This window comes from Hyperolius riggenbachi, chromosome 7 (genome assembly GCF_040937935.1).
Source record: "Hyperolius riggenbachi isolate aHypRig1 chromosome 7, aHypRig1.pri, whole genome shotgun sequence".
NCBI classification, from domain to species: Eukaryota; Metazoa; Chordata; class Amphibia; order Anura; family Hyperoliidae; genus Hyperolius; species Hyperolius riggenbachi.
The window spans coordinates 295041388-295059431 of NC_090652.1; the positions used below are offsets into that span (position 1 = coordinate 295041388).

Genomic DNA, 18044 nt, shown 5'->3' on the forward strand with positions numbered 1-18044 from the left:
GCCCCCCCCCCCTCTCCTTAGGTGAGTATCTGTTTTTTTCTTTTAACTTCAGATTTACTTCCAGCAATTCGCAGTAAATGAAAACACAGTGCATGCAGGGCTTTTTTATGATTTTTAAGCGATCACGATTCCCACTGAAAAAAATCGCGAAAATGGACAGCAAAAAATATGCGTTTCCCACCAAAAAGCAAAGCTGCTAATCTCTAGCGTTTTGCGATCCCCAGTGTGAATGGGCCCTGAAGGAATACTTAAGTGGAAAAAAAATGATTTTAACTTACCCGGGGGTTCTTGCCACCCCCTGGAGTTGTCCTGTGCCCACAATGTCCACCTGATTCCCTCCGTCCTGCAGCGGTAAACCCCGCAAAGCTGGCCCATCGCCGCCAGTCGCCGGCTACTGCACATGTGCAGCCCCGAGCAGCTCTCACCCTGATCTCTCTCCCGCTGCCCCGAGTGCTCTGCACATGTACAGTAGCGATTTTAGAGTACTGCACATGCATAGAACGCTCCCCAGGCTGTGCATGCAGAGTAGCCGGCGTCTGGCGGTAACTGGCCAGCTTTGTGGGGGTCGCCACTGCTGGCCAGAGAGAATTAGGAGGGCATTGTGGGCACAGGACTATTCCAGGGAGCTGAAAGAAGCCCCAGGTAAGTAAAAAATCATTTTTTTCCACGTAAGTATTCCATTAAGGCTAGGTTCACAGTAGCAGGTCAAAAAATTGGGAGGTATGTGCCGTATTGATAACAGCCTCATTTTAAATCTTTGAACCACATGGAGATTTAAAGGACACCTGAAGTGAGATGAATATGAAGGCTGCCATATTTATTTCCTTTTAAATAATACCAGTTGACTGGGTCCTGTTGATCTTCAGGCATCAGTAGTGTCTGAATCACAACCCTGAAAGAAGCTTACGGCCAATACAGTCAAACTTAAGCCAAACATCTAATCTGCATGCTTGTTCGGGGTCTATGGGTAAACGTATTGGAGGCAGAGGATCAGCAGGACAGCCAGGCAATGTGCATTGTTTAAAAGAAAATTCATATGGCAGCCTCCATACTGACCTCAGGTATCCTATAAGTCCACTGCCCTTTGAAGTTAATGGTAATGAGTGCTCATATTCCCAACACTGTTCATGGAGCCCAGATGGGAGGTAGGCACAGCGCCAAACCCCCCTGGAGGGGCCTGGAGGGTGTGGCCGGGGTACAGGGCCGAGGGGGTGCTGGGCCAGTAAGAGAAGCTAGCAGGGGAGACACCGGAGGTCATGAGGTTGAGTTTGGAGAGGCTGGGAAAGGGGAGGTGCGGCAAGCTGCTTTGGAACTTATAAAGTGACTGTTCGGTGGTGGGCGCAGACTGGCATACTTGCGCCAGGCCATGAAAGTCAAATTTGTAGGCGTATCTCTTCCCGTGAACTTTGGCCATGATGTTTTTGTCGTAGTAGTAGCGAAGGGCACGGCTCAGCTTGTCGTAGTTCATGTTAGGCTTGCTCTTTCGCTCACCCCACCGTCGGGCAACCTCATCAGGGTCGGTCAGCTTGAACTCTCCGTTGGTGCCCTCCCAGGCGATGCAGTTGGCATTGGAGTGATCGGACAGAAGTTCCAGGAGAAACTGCCATAGCTGGATCTGACCGCTGCCTGCAACAGAGGAGAGCAAAAGAGGATCAGAAACATATTATAAACCTACAAATCTCTAAATATTGAAAAATATAAAAAAAGGGTAGTACTTCATGATATGGATGATGGGTGATTTTAGGGTGTGGGTTCTTTTTTCACCCATTATACTGTAAGTCCCTCCTATAATAACTTTATAGTGTCATGAATTATAATCAGTGGCATAGCAATAGGGAATGCAGAGGTTGCGACGACATCGGGGCCCCTGGAACACAAAGCTGGTCATTTTGGTGCCCCCGGCGCTCAGCGATAAACGTTGAAGATGGACGCTGTTATAGCACTAGTGCAATGCTACGCACCTCACACAAGAGTAATTCGGGGATCCAGCAATCATCAGACCGCCAATTACATCTCCCTCCGAGTTGCTACAACTCGGAGGGGGAATAGTATTTAATGCTGCCAGGGATTTCAGCGGTAGCAGGGGAGGGGATTAAACCTGTGAAACGCTTTCCATTTTGGAGTATTGTGAATAAATTGTTGTTTACTATAAACCAACAATTCATGGCGTCTTCTTGGAGGCGGTAAGTCCACCACTATCTCCTTTTTTCTAACTGTTTTTAAACATTTTTATACTACGTTGACGCCTCTGTTATACATCCTGGTGTATTTTCTAGTTCACCCTTGGTGGACGGGTGTTGCCCCATCTTTCCAATCTACTGAGAGTGACTTCTTAAAGAGAACCAGAGATGAAGCACCCTCTTGTATTTTACCTTATAAATCAGTGGGAACATGACAGTAAACACCTAATCTGCTCTTTGTTTCATTGTTCCCTGTTTAATCTGACTGTTATCACCTCTGATAAGAATCCCCGACTGAGCACTCAGTCTAGCTTTGCTACGGAAAGATTATAGCTGAGTCTGTCTTCTCTGGTGTCTTTTCAAGCCCAAGCCTGCCCCCTTGTGGCTCTGCTATAATGACTCGGCTATAATTATTCCCTGCAAAGCCAGAGTGAATGCTCAGTCCGGGATTCTTATCACAGCTGATAACAGACACTTTTAGCAGTGAGGATGAAACAGAGAGCAGGGCAGGTGTTTTCTCTAATGTTCTCACTGATTTATATGGTAAAATACTCAAGGGTGCTTTGTCTCTGGTTCCCTTTAACCAGAGTGGTTTTAGGTCTAATCTCCCCACCTGCCATTGCAGTGGTTGCCTTTGAGGCAGAGCCGGGACAAGGTCCTCCAGCACCCACGGCTGAGACACCAAAGTCCCTCCCATCTCAGCCATCACACACTGATTGCTGTTAGAATAAGAGGCACCCCAGGACCCCCAACACCTTAATCTCTAGTTGTCTGGCTTGCAGTCACTGCCATGTATCCCCTTTTCTTATTTCTCTCTGCTTCATACACACAATAAGGGAATGATAGCTGAGTGAGTTGTGTGTCCCCTCCTACACTGCGCCCTGAGGCTGGAGCCTCTCTCGCCTCTGCCTCGGCCCGGCCCTGCTTTGTGGTAACCCTGGTTTGTGAGTATTATTTTCGTCATGATTACCTATAATCTGGAGTCAAGACTTACTACACTATATTGGGCTCTCGGTGTCCTTTTCTTTGTTTTGTTTTTTGGGGGGTTTGGCAGCCACAAAATACTCACTGAGTCACCGTCACTGTCCTGCAGCCCCTTGCGGGCTCCTGGCAGCTTTCCAGCGTCCGTACACTGCTCCCGGCGTGTCACATGACCCAAATTGGGTCAGGTGACATGCTGGGAGCCATACAGGGAGGAAGGAAAGCTGCCAGGAGCCCGCTAGGAGCTACAGGACGTCGCTGGAAATTCGGTGAGTATTTTGCGGCTGCCGAGGAGGAGGTTTGTGCTTGTTTGGCTGGTTGCTCAAGCAACTGGCAAGCACATGTATCCGGCATCAGGCAATTTCCGCCGGTGCCGAATACTAGAGATTTTGTTGTAGTATGTTCCACTAGGACCATTGGGACCATAGCACCACTATCTATTTCCAGCAGTCTGCAAAAAAGTATGAGTGGGAACAGTTTTTTGAGAAAAGTGAAACTGTACCAGCGTGTACAGAGCTACAGCCAATGGCAGAAGGGGCTGGCTTATCAGATGTTCGACTGTGAAGGTGCAAGTGTCGGGGAGATGGAGAGTGGCATGCAGCACATTAGGAAAGGGCGTTTCTATAGGTAGGTTAAATCCCTTCTGCCACGGACCATGTCACGCCCCCGTATACACCAGGAGTATGTATGCATTTGGGGTCGGGTGGTGACGCTAGTAGAACAATATTGGTCTTTTAGAATACGGGTATTTTATTGTGCTCTAGCTGGCACCCATTCTCACTTGAACTCTCTGCTGTCTGCCTAAACTTACACCCCAACCTAATGCCTAACCTTACCCCCACCCCCCACCTAATGCCTAACTCAGGGCCGGGCCGAGGCAGAGGCGAAAGAAGCTCCAGCCTCAGGGCACAGTGTAGGAGGTGTGCACAACTCACTAAGCTATCAGCTATCATTCCCCCATTGTGTTTGAAGCAGAAAGACATAAGAAAAGGGGATATATGGCAGTGACTGCAAGCCAGATAACTAGAGGTTAAGGTGTTGGGAGGATTGGGTGCCCTGGGGCGCCTTCTAGTCTAAAAGCAATCAGTGTGTGACGGCTCGAGTGGGAGGGATGGGGGGTGCATTTTGGTGTCTCAGCCTTGGGTGCTGGAGGACCTTGTCCCGGCTCTGGCCTGACTCTCCTGTAGCTGCCTAAACCTACTCTCTGACCTAATGCCTAACCTTACCCAAGTCCTAATGCCTAACCCCCCATAAGTGCCTAGCCTAATCCCCCCCAAACCCCAATGCCTAACTCTAACATCCCCTCTCCCCCAGTAAGTGCCTAAAACTAACCTTGTAGCCACGGCACCCAAGCGACCAATACTTGTAGCCAATGGCACCTTCCACTACCTATGGCAAATATTCAGCAGTGCACTAAAGTTTAATTATGTATATCCTTTCCTGAGTTTAGTAAGGGGACATTCATTTTATTTGCAATTTTTCTGTGAATACAAAAAACTTAATTTACATGAAAACTGTAACTAATTACCTTCAAAATCACACAGTATTTTTCATGTAAAACAGGATTTTTATGTGATACTTTTTTATTTTGGTGTTCTTATTTACTTACATTGAAACACGAAACACAGAATTATATTAATATCGGATTTCTTCTTTTTATGTATTATATTTGCATGCATTCAAAAACAGCGCAGGTACATTTGGGCTCAGGGTGAAACTGAAAGACAGCTCACCCTGATCTACGGATACTCCCAGGGCCGGTTCTCTAATGAAGCAAGGTGAAACATTTGCATCAGGTGGCAGAGATTACATGGCCGGCATTTTTGTAATGTGTTTACAGCATGCAGTCAGAGTAGGAGGAGAACAAGACTCACAGACTCACAGCCAGCCAGTGTGCTATTTTGTTGAGCTGCAGCATGTCATGTGAGAACATTAATTGAAGCAGAGTAAATTGTTGGGTGCTGTGCATTCCAATAAGGGGCGCATCCTCAAAAGTCTAAAACCAGCCCTGGATACTTCTACCCTCTTTTTAAACTATTCCCTAATCCCCTACTGACTACCTAATTATTTATCTGCCTGCGGAATTCTTGCTCGGCTAATCCCGACACCCCAAATTACCCCCTTTGTTATTGTAATATAGGCTCTGGCTAATGCTGCCATTGAAATTAATTAGTGCACACGCCTATAGTTGGTAAATTAATATTACGACCTATGTTGGCACCCAAATCCCGCCCCTCGCACTGCCCAGATTAGCTGTCTCATTATATTAGTCTTTGATACAAAGGCATATATCAAAGAAGCACAGTAAATCCACCAAATTATGGTTTGGGATATGCAAATTCAATTTACAAGTTTCTCCTCGCAGTGAGATTCCCACAAAATTGGCAGTATAATTTCTCCATGTCAAAATTAACATTCATCTGTAGGGATGGTTAGAAAATATGCAGCAATTCCAATTTCCGCCAATGCCAATTTCTGATTTTCTGTTTTTCCAATCTCCGATTTTCCATTTTTCCAATTTATGAGAAGTTTTGTATTTGTCATTTTATGCATCAGAGAAAGCGAAAAATAACAAAAAAAAGAACCCCAGAAACTCGGAAACATGGAATCTTGTAATTGGTCTAAAATTACCATGATAATCCGATTTTTGCTTAAAAATTCTGCACGCTCTGATTGGTCCAATGCTTCTGAGTTCTGTGACTGGGCTAAAAATAAATTACAGAGTTGCAGTAATAGTGCCCATACATGGTACAATACAAATGTTCGATTTTCCTGTTTATTTCCTGTTTATTCGATCAAAACGATCAAATCGAAGTAAAGTTGAAAAGCATTTTTTTTATCAAGAAAAACAAATGATTATCCCGATTTTCAATAAAAATCTGATTGAACATGTTAGAAAAATCTTTATATTTGACCTAGCAGAATAATCAAACAAAATAATCTTAGCGAAAAAAATGAAAACATTGTACCATATATGGGCATCTTTAGTCGGACTTCCACAGAATTCGTATTTCCATGTTGTGAAAATGCCGAAAAAGTCAACAATTCTGCAGAATCCAAATGAGCATCCCTACTCACCTGCAGTCATCTGGGCTTAATTTTTACACTAATTAGTGGCAGAATTCTAATGCCAGTTTCACGAAAACCATGTAACGAGATTCTTACTATGCGCAGCAAGGTGGACGGAAATCTATCAAAACTGCCAGCGATGATTTTACCCATCCCTAATTAGACTATCATAATTGTTATTGTGATGTAAACAGTTAAAAAAAAGTGCAACCAGCTGAAGAATTTGCAAAATGTAACAAAATAAATCTATTTTATTATTATAAAGGCATGAGTATTCTACAAATAGTAAAAGTAATAATAATAATAATGTTGCATTTTGTTTTTTGGTATTTAATGTTCTAAGTAAGGGAGCATTTGCAGCAACCTGAGACACGACATGCTGCAGCTCAACACAATAGCACAGTGGCTGGCTGCGAGTCTGTGACACACAAACTGCTCACCCTCAGCCGTCCTCCATTCCTCCTCAATCAGGACAGCAGTGCCACCTCCTCCCTTCTGCTCTGCAAGTCAAATGAAACACTGCTGCTCTTCTGCCTCCCCCCTCCTCACTCACTGTCAGACTCCTCACACAGCACAACAAGCTGCTTTTCCCCAATGATGACCTCTTCACCTCACTTGCTCTCCTCTTGCTTCTCCACCTACTCTGACTGCATGCTGTTAGTGTAAACATAGTACAAACATGCTGTCCCTGTAATGTCTGCGCCTGATGCAAATGTTTCACCTTGCTTCATGAGAGAACCGGCCATGCAAGTGTAGCCAGCCACATAACACCTGATCTGAAGGATGGACCCCTCTGGGGAGTGATGTAGTAGTTGGGGCCCCCTTACTGCTCAGGGCCCCCTGCGGTCACAAGGACTGCTACCTTCTAGAAACACCCGTGTTGTTTAAGTAGTCACAAAACTGAATTGTTCACAACCTTTTATAAGACATATTATTATGATAATTGTTCGCCGACAAAATACCGCAATGAGGTTTTCAGCTAACAGAAGGTTCAGAAAGAAAATCCTGGGATACTTAAAAAAAGTCATTTTAGGAGTAGGAGGATAAATATAACTGATTTTCTCATCGCTTTAGTTTCACCTTAGGTTCACTTTTAGCCACAAGCAAAAAAATACTCCCAAATTCCCCCTCAATGCTGATATATTACTGGGTGCCCTGCTAAGTATTAAAGAACCCTAATAGCAGCCATACATGGTATAATTGTTTTTTTCTGCCAAATTTGACATTTGAAGAGACAAAACAGCGAATCGATTGTAAATTAAAGGGGGTGGTAACACTTATGATCGATAAATCACATCTTCTCTATCACTACAAAGGGCTAAAAGGCTTAAATGGATCTAAAGATCGATCAGCAATGTTGGTTGTTTGTTGTCAATCGTAAAATTATTGATAAAGTGGCAGTTCATACATTTCTCACATAATCGATAAAAGATCAATCACTTTACGATCATTTACAAGGAAAAAAATCTCAGACTGGGTGTACACATAAAATAACGTGAAAAGCTGCGTTTTATGTCATGTTTTATGTTAATGTTGTGTGCGTTTTTGGTGCGTTTGCATTTTTTACTTCAGCGGTTTGCTTGCGTTTTAATGCATTTGCGGTTCGCATATAAAAACGCATATGCGTTTCGTATGCGTTTTTCTTTAGCATTTTGTGTAAATCACTAGGAAGACAACAGGAAGCAGAAATACATCACAACATGATTTTTTTAAAGCAACAACGCATAGAAAAATGCATGGAAAACGCATGAAAAACGCATTACCATTGCATTTTCATTGACTTTCATTATGTGCGTTTTACCTGCATTCATGCAGAATATGCAACAAAACCAGCGTTCTAAAAACGTATACTGTAAATCGCAGTTGTCTCTGTCTTTTTCTGCATCCCATTGACTAACAATGCTGCACAAACCACAGTGTTTTACGCAATGCTAGCGTTTCTGCTATGTGTGCACCTAGCTGCAGTCATGTTTGTTTATATGAATTGTGAACATCGAGTATAAAACCCTCATTGCAGCTTCAATTAGATAGTCAATAGTCAATAATCTACCTTCCAATCTGGTAATTGTGCTATTGGAAGGGATTGATCATGATCAGGTTCATGACTAGAATAAAAAATATAACCAATGTAATCATTTCAAATGGAATTGATCCACAAAACAGATCAATCAAGCGATTAATACATCACTCATTTGTTGTCAATTGGCACCATCAAGAGTAACCAATGTAATCAATTGGAAAGTGGATTTTTCCCTTAAATTGTCTTGTTGGTGCCCACTAATGATACAGTCTTGATTGTACAATCTTACCAGATCTATGTAGTAGAAGCGTGATCTGAGTGGATACTTTGGGTAGTCCCTAATATTTCTTAAGGTGGCCGTACACTGGTTGATTTGCCATCAGATCGACCAACAGATAGATACCTCTCTGATCGAATCTGATCAGAGAGGGATCATATGGCTGCCTTTACTGCAAACCGATTGTGAATCGATTTCAATATGAAACCAATTCACAATCTGTGGAGCTTCCGCTGGCGCTACCCCCACCCCTGCCCCTACCCAGCATACATTACCTGATCCGGCCGGCGCGAGTCCCCCAGTCTCTGCTGTCTCTTCTCCGCTCCGGGCTCCGGCTGGCTTCACTTTACTTCCTGCCGGGGGAAGTTTAAACAGTACAGGGCGCTCTACTGCTTAAACTTCCTGCCGGGACAGGAGGAAGTGAAGCCTGCCGGAGCCCAGCAGAGAAGGGACAGCGAAGAGAGCAGGGACACGCGCCGGTGGAGCAGGTAATGTATTGCCGCTAGCGTCGGTCGTCGGACATTCGAACGCCACTATCGATGCACTCCCGACCCACCGGCAATCGAGCAAAATCTTCGGACCACGGACGGAATCGACGGGAAGGATCGATTTCGGACGGAAATCGATCGTTCGGTCAGTGTTTGCGCAACGATTTCACAGCAGATTCGATCACAGTGGTCGAATCTGCTGTATATCTGTGGGAAAATCGTTTAGTGTATGGGCCCCTTTAAAAGTGGTAAGATTGTACAATGAGGCACCGCGCCCTAAGCTAACTAGCAAAACAGATGGAGTAAACACAAAAGCTACTTTATATGCTGCAAAATCACATTATGCCTAGATTATGCTTTTTTTGCAGTAATTACATGCCCTGGAGTAAAACATCGGCAGAAATGTGCTAGGTTATCACCACAGACGCACAGCGAGCGGAGTGGTCTTCAGCACTATGGACAGCAGCCGGGATACTATGGACCTCTATGGACCTCTGCCCGACCGCACCGAAACATTAGCAGGGATCTACAAAGTTATCACCACAGCTTGCGGAATGGCCGTGTCTTCAGCACCTTGGACAGCAGCCGGAATGTGGACCTCTGCCCGACCGCACCGGTCACCGAGGAAATAGCAGCATGGTCCCTAATGATTTACCCTGATGTGAGCTGTATTATACATGATTCTGCGTTTATAATGTACCCGAAAATGGCTGTGATATTTATCTATTTACCTTCATACAAAAGCTGCTGCTATTCTAATCAACACGGATTTTACTTAGCTGTAGAAAATAAAGTTATAAAGTGAATAAAACTCATGATATTAAAAAATGAATAAAGTCGTGTTTTGTCTTTGGTTATACTGTATTATTTTTACTATTATTGATTGAAGTAGCGCTAACATATGCCGTGGCGCTGATTTAAGATACGTATTTTTACTTACTATTTTTATAATATGATCACCCTTGACAATAGAGAAGAGTTCCTTTTACATTATAATATATATATAATGTTATTGCCTGTTATTTATTTTAGAGTAGATATTAGAGAACAGTAATATATTACATTCTAAAAAATAAGAAGAAGAAGAAATGATAAATAATGGTCGAACTAACCTGCTATTATTATTAGAATAATAATAAATTACAGCAATAATACAAATACCTAATAATAATAATACTTATAGTTGTTGTTGCTATTATTGTTATTATTATTATTATTATTATTATTATTATTACCAGTATTATTATTATTAGTATTGTTGTTGTTGTTAATAACTATTATTATGATCAATAACAACATAAAAGGCTACTAATAATAGTAATAATAAGTATTTATATGCATATATAATACCAGTAAACATGGACTGACCTTTTTGCACGCCCGCAGTGAAGGGTCGCCAGTTTGGGGTCTTCTCCTTTAGGAAAGTCTCTCCCACAGGATCTGATGAGGAATTAAGAATTTTGATATAGTAAAATCTGCTGTTACAGGTGGCAGAATCGTCATACGACATGTCAGTGCCTAGGTAGGTATAGGACCCCTGTATGTGCCACTGAGGGAATACTCTATCACATCTATAGGCGACACACGTGGAATGAATGGGGAAGCGAAGACACAAATACAGCAACACACGATGGATCCATGTATATTTCTGTACAGGTGTGATAACATCACCAATGACACTTCTGCTGCCTGTGTAGTTTGTGGGGCTCCGGACTCCACATTCTGTTTTTTGAAGACAAGGGCAGGAGGCTCCCCTGGCTTTTAGGGCGTCGGTCGGGTTTGGGGGTACTCTGATCCCAGTGCCTGTAATATTAAGGATTGGAGGATAGTAATCAGGGAGGTGCTCTGGGTTTTCTTTGTGGTTTAGGAGGGTTTGAGGATACCTGGTGCTGGTTGCAGCAATTTGGGGGGTAAAAGACTGTTTCTCAGGCCCCCGTCAGCGTGGTTTGGGGAGTCTCACAGGTCGACCCCTATTCCACCACCGTGGAAGGAAGGGTTATGGTGGTGGGTTCGCTTTCAGTCAGTACGGATTTGAGGGGCTTCATAGTTTAGGGGTCGGGATGTGATGTTACTCAGAGTGGTCTGAGGGTCCCTTATCCTCCGCATTTCTGTAATTGGGGGAATTCATCCACGTTCTCCTCTGTGGTTTGGGGAAAGTTCATAAATTCTTCCTCAGTCCTCCGTGTGTGTTGCGTTCTTTCCTTACTACCTCAGGGTGCAGCAATACCCCCCATTTTTGTAGTTCGGTGGGCAGAGCAGAATGGTCTTCAGTTTTTTCTATGTAAGTGTAGTGCTGGGGGGACTCTTCAGTCTTCAGGGGTGAGGGGGACTCCGGTCTCCCCGATTTCTGTAGTTAGGGAGGCAGGGATGGCTGGTCCTCAGTTCTTTGGTCTGTGATGTAGTGTTGGGGGGCTAGTCTGTAGTTTCTGGGCAGTTGGTTGTGCCTCTTCAGTCCTCGGTCGTGTGGGAGACCTAGTTAGGGAGGCAGGGCTGGCTGGTCCTCCTCAGTCTCTTGTAGTTTGGGGGGCTCTGTAGTTTCTGGGCAGCTAATTGTTATTCTTCAGTCCTCAGTGGTGCACTGTAGAGGACCTGGGTCTCCCCATTTCTGTAGTTAGGGAGGCAGCACTGGCTATTCCTCAGTCTCTTAGACTGTGACTGTTTTTTTGGGGTGTTCTGTAGTTTCCGGGCAGGTAGTTGATGCTCTTCAGTCCTCGGTGGTGTGGGGGACCCTGGTCTCCCCATTTCTGTAGTTAGTGAGGCAGTACTGGCTAGTCCTCAGTCTCTTGGTCTGTCATGTACTTTTGGGGTGCTCGTCAATCCCCAGTGGTCCAGTGGTGTGAAGGACCCTGGTCACCCCCATTTCTGTAGTTAGGGAGGCAGGGCTGGCTGGTCCTCAGGCTCTTGCAGTTTTGGGGGGGAGGGGCTGTAGCTTCCGGGCAGGTAATTAATGCTCTCCAGTCCTCAGTGGTGTGGGGTACCCTGGTCTCCCCCATTTCTGTAGCTAGGGAGGCAGGGCTGGCTGGTCCCCAGTCTCACAGGCAGTCAGTGTAAGGAGAGACGGCAGGAAACGCGTCCAGGAAAAAGGAAATCCGATTCCAGGGAGTTATAAGACAGCAGCAGAGAACGGGCGCACTAGTGAAGACTGCAGAGGGCTTGTGGGGGACACAATACTGGGGACAAACCAGCTACAATCAGGGGGCACACACATACACCCCGCACACTCAAACACTCACTTTCATGACCATACAATCTAGCTATGGTACCTGAATATTGAGGTGACAGGTATGTATAAAAACAGTAAGAGAACCCCAGGAGAAGAAAGAATTTGGGGTACACACTGGTTCTTAAACTATCAAGTAATAGGGGCACAGGGGAGAAAAATGGGGGGGGGTGACAGGTACAGGCTGGTAATTGGGGTGTGGCAGGTCCAAAGATGAATTTGGGGAGTCTTGGAAGAAGATGGGACTGATAGACATGGAGAAAATGACAGCGTGAAAAAGGGAGTAACAGATATGTACACGGGTGGGGTACACTTTCATAACGTACAAACATAGGGGGTCACATACATAACATAACAACATAACGGGATTTTGACATAAGACAGGAAGTTAGTAATGGTGACACACACAGGGTAAGACACATATAGGACAAAACAGAATAATGGGGTCACAGATATAAACTGGGGTGTCACAGGCTGAGTGGGGTACCCAGCTTGCAGGTCCAGAATGAGCAAGTTGACCCCATGATAACTTTTTGCCCCCCCCCCCCCCCCCCAGCCCTTGTCACCCCCATATCCCCGGCAGGGGTGCCTCTACCTGTCAGGTACATGTTGAGCAGGAGCTGGGACGCGGCACCTTGAGCCATGGAGCTCAGCTCTGACACCCGGCTGGGGTGGGCCGCTTCTGCTCACTCCTATTAATAATAACACCACATCTCACTACTGATATTAGAGGCTGAAGGGAGAGAATGGGAAATAAATGGGAGGGAGAGATGAAAGGAGGAGGATAATATCCAGGCAACCTGCAGAGAGGTACCCCCCCCCCCCATATATCACCCCCCCTTCCCCCCCCCCCCCTCTTCCCCCCAAGAAATAAGCATCACGGCCCCTCCCGTTGTCATTTCCTCTGTAAAAAGTATTTTTAATTAAAGCAGCCATCTGACTTTGTCACTGCGGAGACGGAGCTGCCGCCTTCTGGACCTCTTATCAGTGCTCATCTCACTTTTAATAAAAGTTTCCCTGTTAAAGATCAGTTACTGTGGAGACAGCGCCCCCCTCCGCCCCATTTCACGCCTGTTTAACTCTTTGTCAACAGCAGGCGGCGTCACAGGCGGGCGTATTGATCTTTGCTGTTTCCGCTTCATTAGTTCTGAGACAACAAACTGTGGCAGGGATGAGACTCTCCCGGGGAGCGGCTCATAAACTGGTCGTTAGAGAGACTGCATTGCCATTATCAACCATTACAAGCACATTATCGGCCTACAAGTGATGCTGGTGTGTGCCAGTGCCACATGTCAGTGCTGCTTCTATGAGGGAAGGCTATGGACCTCACTCTGTCCTCACATAGAGCCTTCCTGATCCTTTTCAGGGGTCCTCAATCCTCTGCTGTCCCATGTTCGAATTTGTCCCCTTCCGGAGTCCTCGGAAAGGCTTCAGAAGCACTCATGCCTCGAAGTGCTTTCGAAGACTGCGCATGCACGAGTGGAAGCGAGTTCCGGCTCGCGCATGCAAAGTACGGAGCTGCCCGTCTTTGGAAGCACTTATGGACTCGATTGCTTCTGAAGCCTTCAGAGGATCCACAAAGGATTATTGGACCAGTTGGTCAAATAACTTCAACGGGAGTGACAGCCCAGGAACAAGGGCACAGAGAGAGAGGACTGGGTAGGCTTTATAGCAGGGCCGGGCCGAGGCATAGGCTGGAGAGGCTCCAGCCTCAGGGCGCAGTGTAGGAGGGGGAGCACAATTCATTCAGCTGTCATTCCTAATTGTGTTTGAAGCAGAAAGAAATAAGAAAAGGGGATACATAGCAGTGACTGCAAGCCAGATAACTAGATATTAAGGTGTTGGGGAGGTTGTGGGCCCTGTGGCGCCTCTTAGTCTAATAGCAATCAGTGTGTGACGGCTGGGGTGGGAGGGATGGAGGGGCGCACTTTGGTGTCTCAGCCTTGGGTGCTGGAGGACCTTGTCCCGCCTCTGCTTTATAGGATCCAGAGTCTTCCCTCTGTCTAGGAGAACTTGTGGAGAAGCATGTGATGTTTGCTCATCTGATAGATTTGTAAAGCTCTGATTTGCTGTGCTCACATCCTGCTTTAGCACATGTTCGTGACTTACATACAGTATCTATCACCTGACCAAACTGATCACATGCTTCTCCATGAGTTCTCCTGGACATGACCATCAGTGGCGTACATGGCCGGATTTCAGGCAAGGCCACATAGGCCATGGCCTAGGGCACCAGGAAGCCAGGGGCGGGCTGCAGCCTGGCACACTCATGCAGTCAACCTGCCAACATGTGAACTGCAGTAGGTGGGCAAGTGTCTGGAACTCAGGGAGGGAAGGAGCAGCAAACATGGGCAGCTTATTGTCTATGACCTGAGCTGTCACTCGTCACGAGTCCAACTCCGCCCTCCACCATCTTCAACCTATCAGAGTGGAAAGTATTGATTTGGCCCATAAATGGAATAAAAATGATTAATCATTCTGATCATTTCAGATATAATCGATCCACAAAACAGACCGATGAAACAATTGACAGTTGGTCGTTTGTAGTCAATTGGCGCCATCAACATTGTTTAGTCTAATCAAATGGAAGGTTGAACAATCAGTAAAATTGCATTGTTAATAAGCATCTTTAAATACATTGATTACTGGGATCAATAAAAGTGAGTATGTGTGGTAGGGGGCTGGCTGTTCATCAGGGGGCGGCTCGTGATAGTGGCCTTGGGCGGTAAAAAGTACAAATCCGGCCCTGGTGGCGTACCTACCATAAGGCTGCAGGTGCTCACAGCACTGGGTGTAGCCATGGCTAGGGGTGCCGCTGTGGGGCTCAGCCACTGTGTTCTTCCACCTGGGACCTTTTTTCATAGTTTGGGCAACATTCGTGAAAATTGCAGCAGGCAGGGCAGGGGACTATACTACTTTAATATTCACCTTGCTACTCAGAAAAATGCTATACCTTGATATAGGTAGCGTATGCCGGTGCTCTCTTCCTGCAGGTACACCACTCCTGCCAAACATTTACTCCAACAATATAGAAAAAGGCACTCCACAGGCTTCAAACTTGCGTTTGTAGTTTATTGAGCAGCAGGGTGAGTAGAGAGAATGATTGCTGTGCAGCAGCTGGGACATTAGCAGGTTGAAGTGGCAGAATGTGTTTAGTGCTTTAGAAGTTGCCTGTCAATAGTAGTCATGTGCATTGGCTGCCTGCTGTAATATCAGAGAGCCCTAGACTATTGATTAATTATCCTGATCAGAGTAATCAATAATGCAGGGCAGTCTGCTGTTGCAGAAGCCAGTGATACAGGTGCTGACAGCTGACTTTATTGACTACTTCTACTGACTGTAGTGACTGTACAGAGCGTTGCTCTGTAGCTCTGCCTCCGATGCAGTTAATTTCCGCCTCTCCTCGCCCCTCTCAGTGAAAGAAGAGTGAAAGGGGCGGGGAGAGGCGGAGATCGGCGCGTATTGATGCGATCAGAGGCAGAGCTACTGAGCAAAGCTCTGCCTCTACACGGAAGGAGCCCCGAATTTTGCCCCGGGGATTTCAGGGATATAAATACATCATTCTGCCGTGGGAATGCAGCGTTTCAGCTAGGATCTTATTGCTTAACATATTGGCCAGTAAAAACAGGTATTTTTTATTGGCTTCAGACTCGCTTTAAAGCAGGATTGTCAGCCATAAAATTAAATTCCTATCAACCACAGCTTTGTTTTTATTATGTAGTCTAGAACCTGACCCAGCATTGCAAGCATTCCAATAATCATAGATGTGTCTGCTGTAATGAATCGTACCACAGACATCCCGCCTCTATTCTGGTACATTGCCAGGGAGAGGGAAGCTTGTTAACTTCCCTTTTTCCCCTCCCACATGCATGTCCCTTGCTGATTGGCTGAGGGCAGTTCAGTGTGGCACGAAGCGAGAAGGGAAAGAGAAGATAAATCACTTCACCCCTCTGCAGAAGCTACTGAAATCCGATCAATGTTCTGCTCACATGTGTTTACAAAGCAAACTAGATGTGACAGTGCACCATTTTAGGCAGAGGAGTAAGGGAGGAAATTACATCAGGATTGGCTTCAGTCAGAGGCAGTAACGATGGAAATTTATTTACTATATAAAATTCACTGAATTAAACATTTTCACAGTACAAGTCATATGTTGTGTAAGTAGAGCAAGTATTTATCGACTTTTATATGTGTCTCATTTTTCCTGGGATAGCATGGCTGACCCTTGTGCTTCAACTTTTTATTTGAACTGTAAGTAAGGGCGGGGGAAGGGTTTGTTTTGTTTTTGCTGTCAGCAGAGTTGATCTTTAATAATCCCCCATTATTGTCAGCGCTACACAAGCTAACAGGGGCTGACTTGTGTTATGGAAATGTCAGGAGCACCTGTCATTCATATCTCTGCCGTCTCTTTCACATTCATATCTCTGCCGTCTCTTCCTCCATTCCATCATGAATATACATGAGCAGAGATAATCATCTCACTCTATTCAATACTGTCACAAAGAAACTCTGTAGCCAAAAAACAAGCAAAGCTTTAATGCCTTTGCCTGTCACGCAATCAGCATGTGTGATGTCATCGTGATCTACCACAAATAGTCTGGACCAGATCTTATCCTGACAGAGCTGCAGAACAGAGGGGATCATGGGAGTGCAGAAGTAATGCTGTCAGCTTGGACTGGATGTAAACATAAAAGTCTGACGGCGAGAGATGTCAGCAGGTTACGCAGGCCATACACACTTCAATGCTCACGTTTGATTCTCGGCCGATTAGATTACTGAGATCACAGGATATCGACTTCCTAGGAGGGTGAGGATGGGTCGCGTGTGTCTCCAAATACTGGAGAGGTGAGTCAGTTCGCCCCTTTGCTGTGACCTCTGTGTGGGGATGTGGGCACCCTCTCTGGCTACCTATACATGGGTGGGAGGGGTGCGCTCTCTGGTTACCTATACTGGGGGATGCTCTCTGGCTACCTATACTGGGGGATGCTCTCTGGCTACCTATACTGGGGGATGCTCTCTGGTTACCTCTACTGGGGAGGTGCTCTCTGGCTACCTGTACTGGGGGATGCTCTCTGGCTACCTATACTGGGGGACGCTCTCTGGTTACCTCTACTGGGGAGGTGCTCTCTGGCTACCTGTACTGGGGGACGGCCTCTGGCTACCTATACTGGGGGACACTCTCTGGTTACCTCTACTGGGGAGGCGCTCTCTGGCTACCTATACTGGGGGATGCTCTCTGGTTACCTATACTGGGGGGCGCTCTCTGGCTACTTATACTGGGGGATGCTCTCTGGCTACCTATACTGGGGGGCGCTCTCTGGCTACCTATACTGGGGGATGCTCTCTGGCTACCTATACTGGGGGATGCTCTCTGGCTACCTATACTGGGGGATGCTCTCTGGCTACCTATACTGGGGAGGCGCTCTCTGGCTACCTATACTGGGGGATGCTCTCTGGCTACCTATACTGGGGGGCGCTCTCTGGCTACCTATACTGGGGGATGCTCTCTGGCTACCTATACTGGGGGATGCTCTCTGGCTACCTATACTGGGGGGCGCTCTCTGGCTACTTATACTGGGGGATGCTCTCTGATTACCTCTACTGGGGAGGCGCTCTCTGGCTACCTATACTGGGGGACGGTCTCTGGCTACCTATACTTGGACACGCTCTCTGGCTACCTATATTGGGGGACGCTCTCTGGCTATCTATACTGGGTGACGCTCTCTGGCTACCTATACGGGGGGGGGGGTGCACTCTCTTGCTACCTATACTGGGGGACCCCTCTGGCTATCTACACTGGGGGGTGCGG

General features: G+C 46.1%; 1 protein-coding gene across 1 annotated transcript; it reads right to left on the reverse strand.

The window, feature by feature from the left end:
* Nucleotides 1-1087: 1087 nt before the first annotated feature.
* Nucleotides 1088-12879, reverse strand: FEV (FEV transcription factor, ETS family member). The gene is made up of 3 exons (XM_068247099.1): nucleotides 12831-12879; nucleotides 10384-10455; nucleotides 1088-1626 (listed from the first exon to the last, which is right to left on the reverse strand). The coding sequence occupies exons 1-3, from the start codon at nucleotides 12877-12879 to the stop codon at nucleotides 1091-1093; spliced, it is 657 nt and encodes a 218-aa protein (XP_068103200.1). The 3' UTR covers nucleotides 1088-1090.
* Nucleotides 12880-18044: the final 5165 nt, after the last annotated feature.

Coding starts and splice junctions, on each gene's coding strand:
- FEV (XM_068247099.1), bottom strand. CDS start 12,879: ATGGCTCAAGGTGCCGCGTCCCAGCTCCTGCTCAACATGTACCTGACA. Junction 10,456..12,830: donor GCTCAACATGTACCTGACAG/GTAGAGGCACCC, acceptor ATTCCTCATCAG/ATCCTGTGGGAGAGACTTTC. Junction 1,627..10,383: donor CACTGCGGGCGTGCAAAAAG/GTCAGTCCATGT, acceptor CCTCTGTTGCAG/GCAGCGGTCAGATCCAGCTA.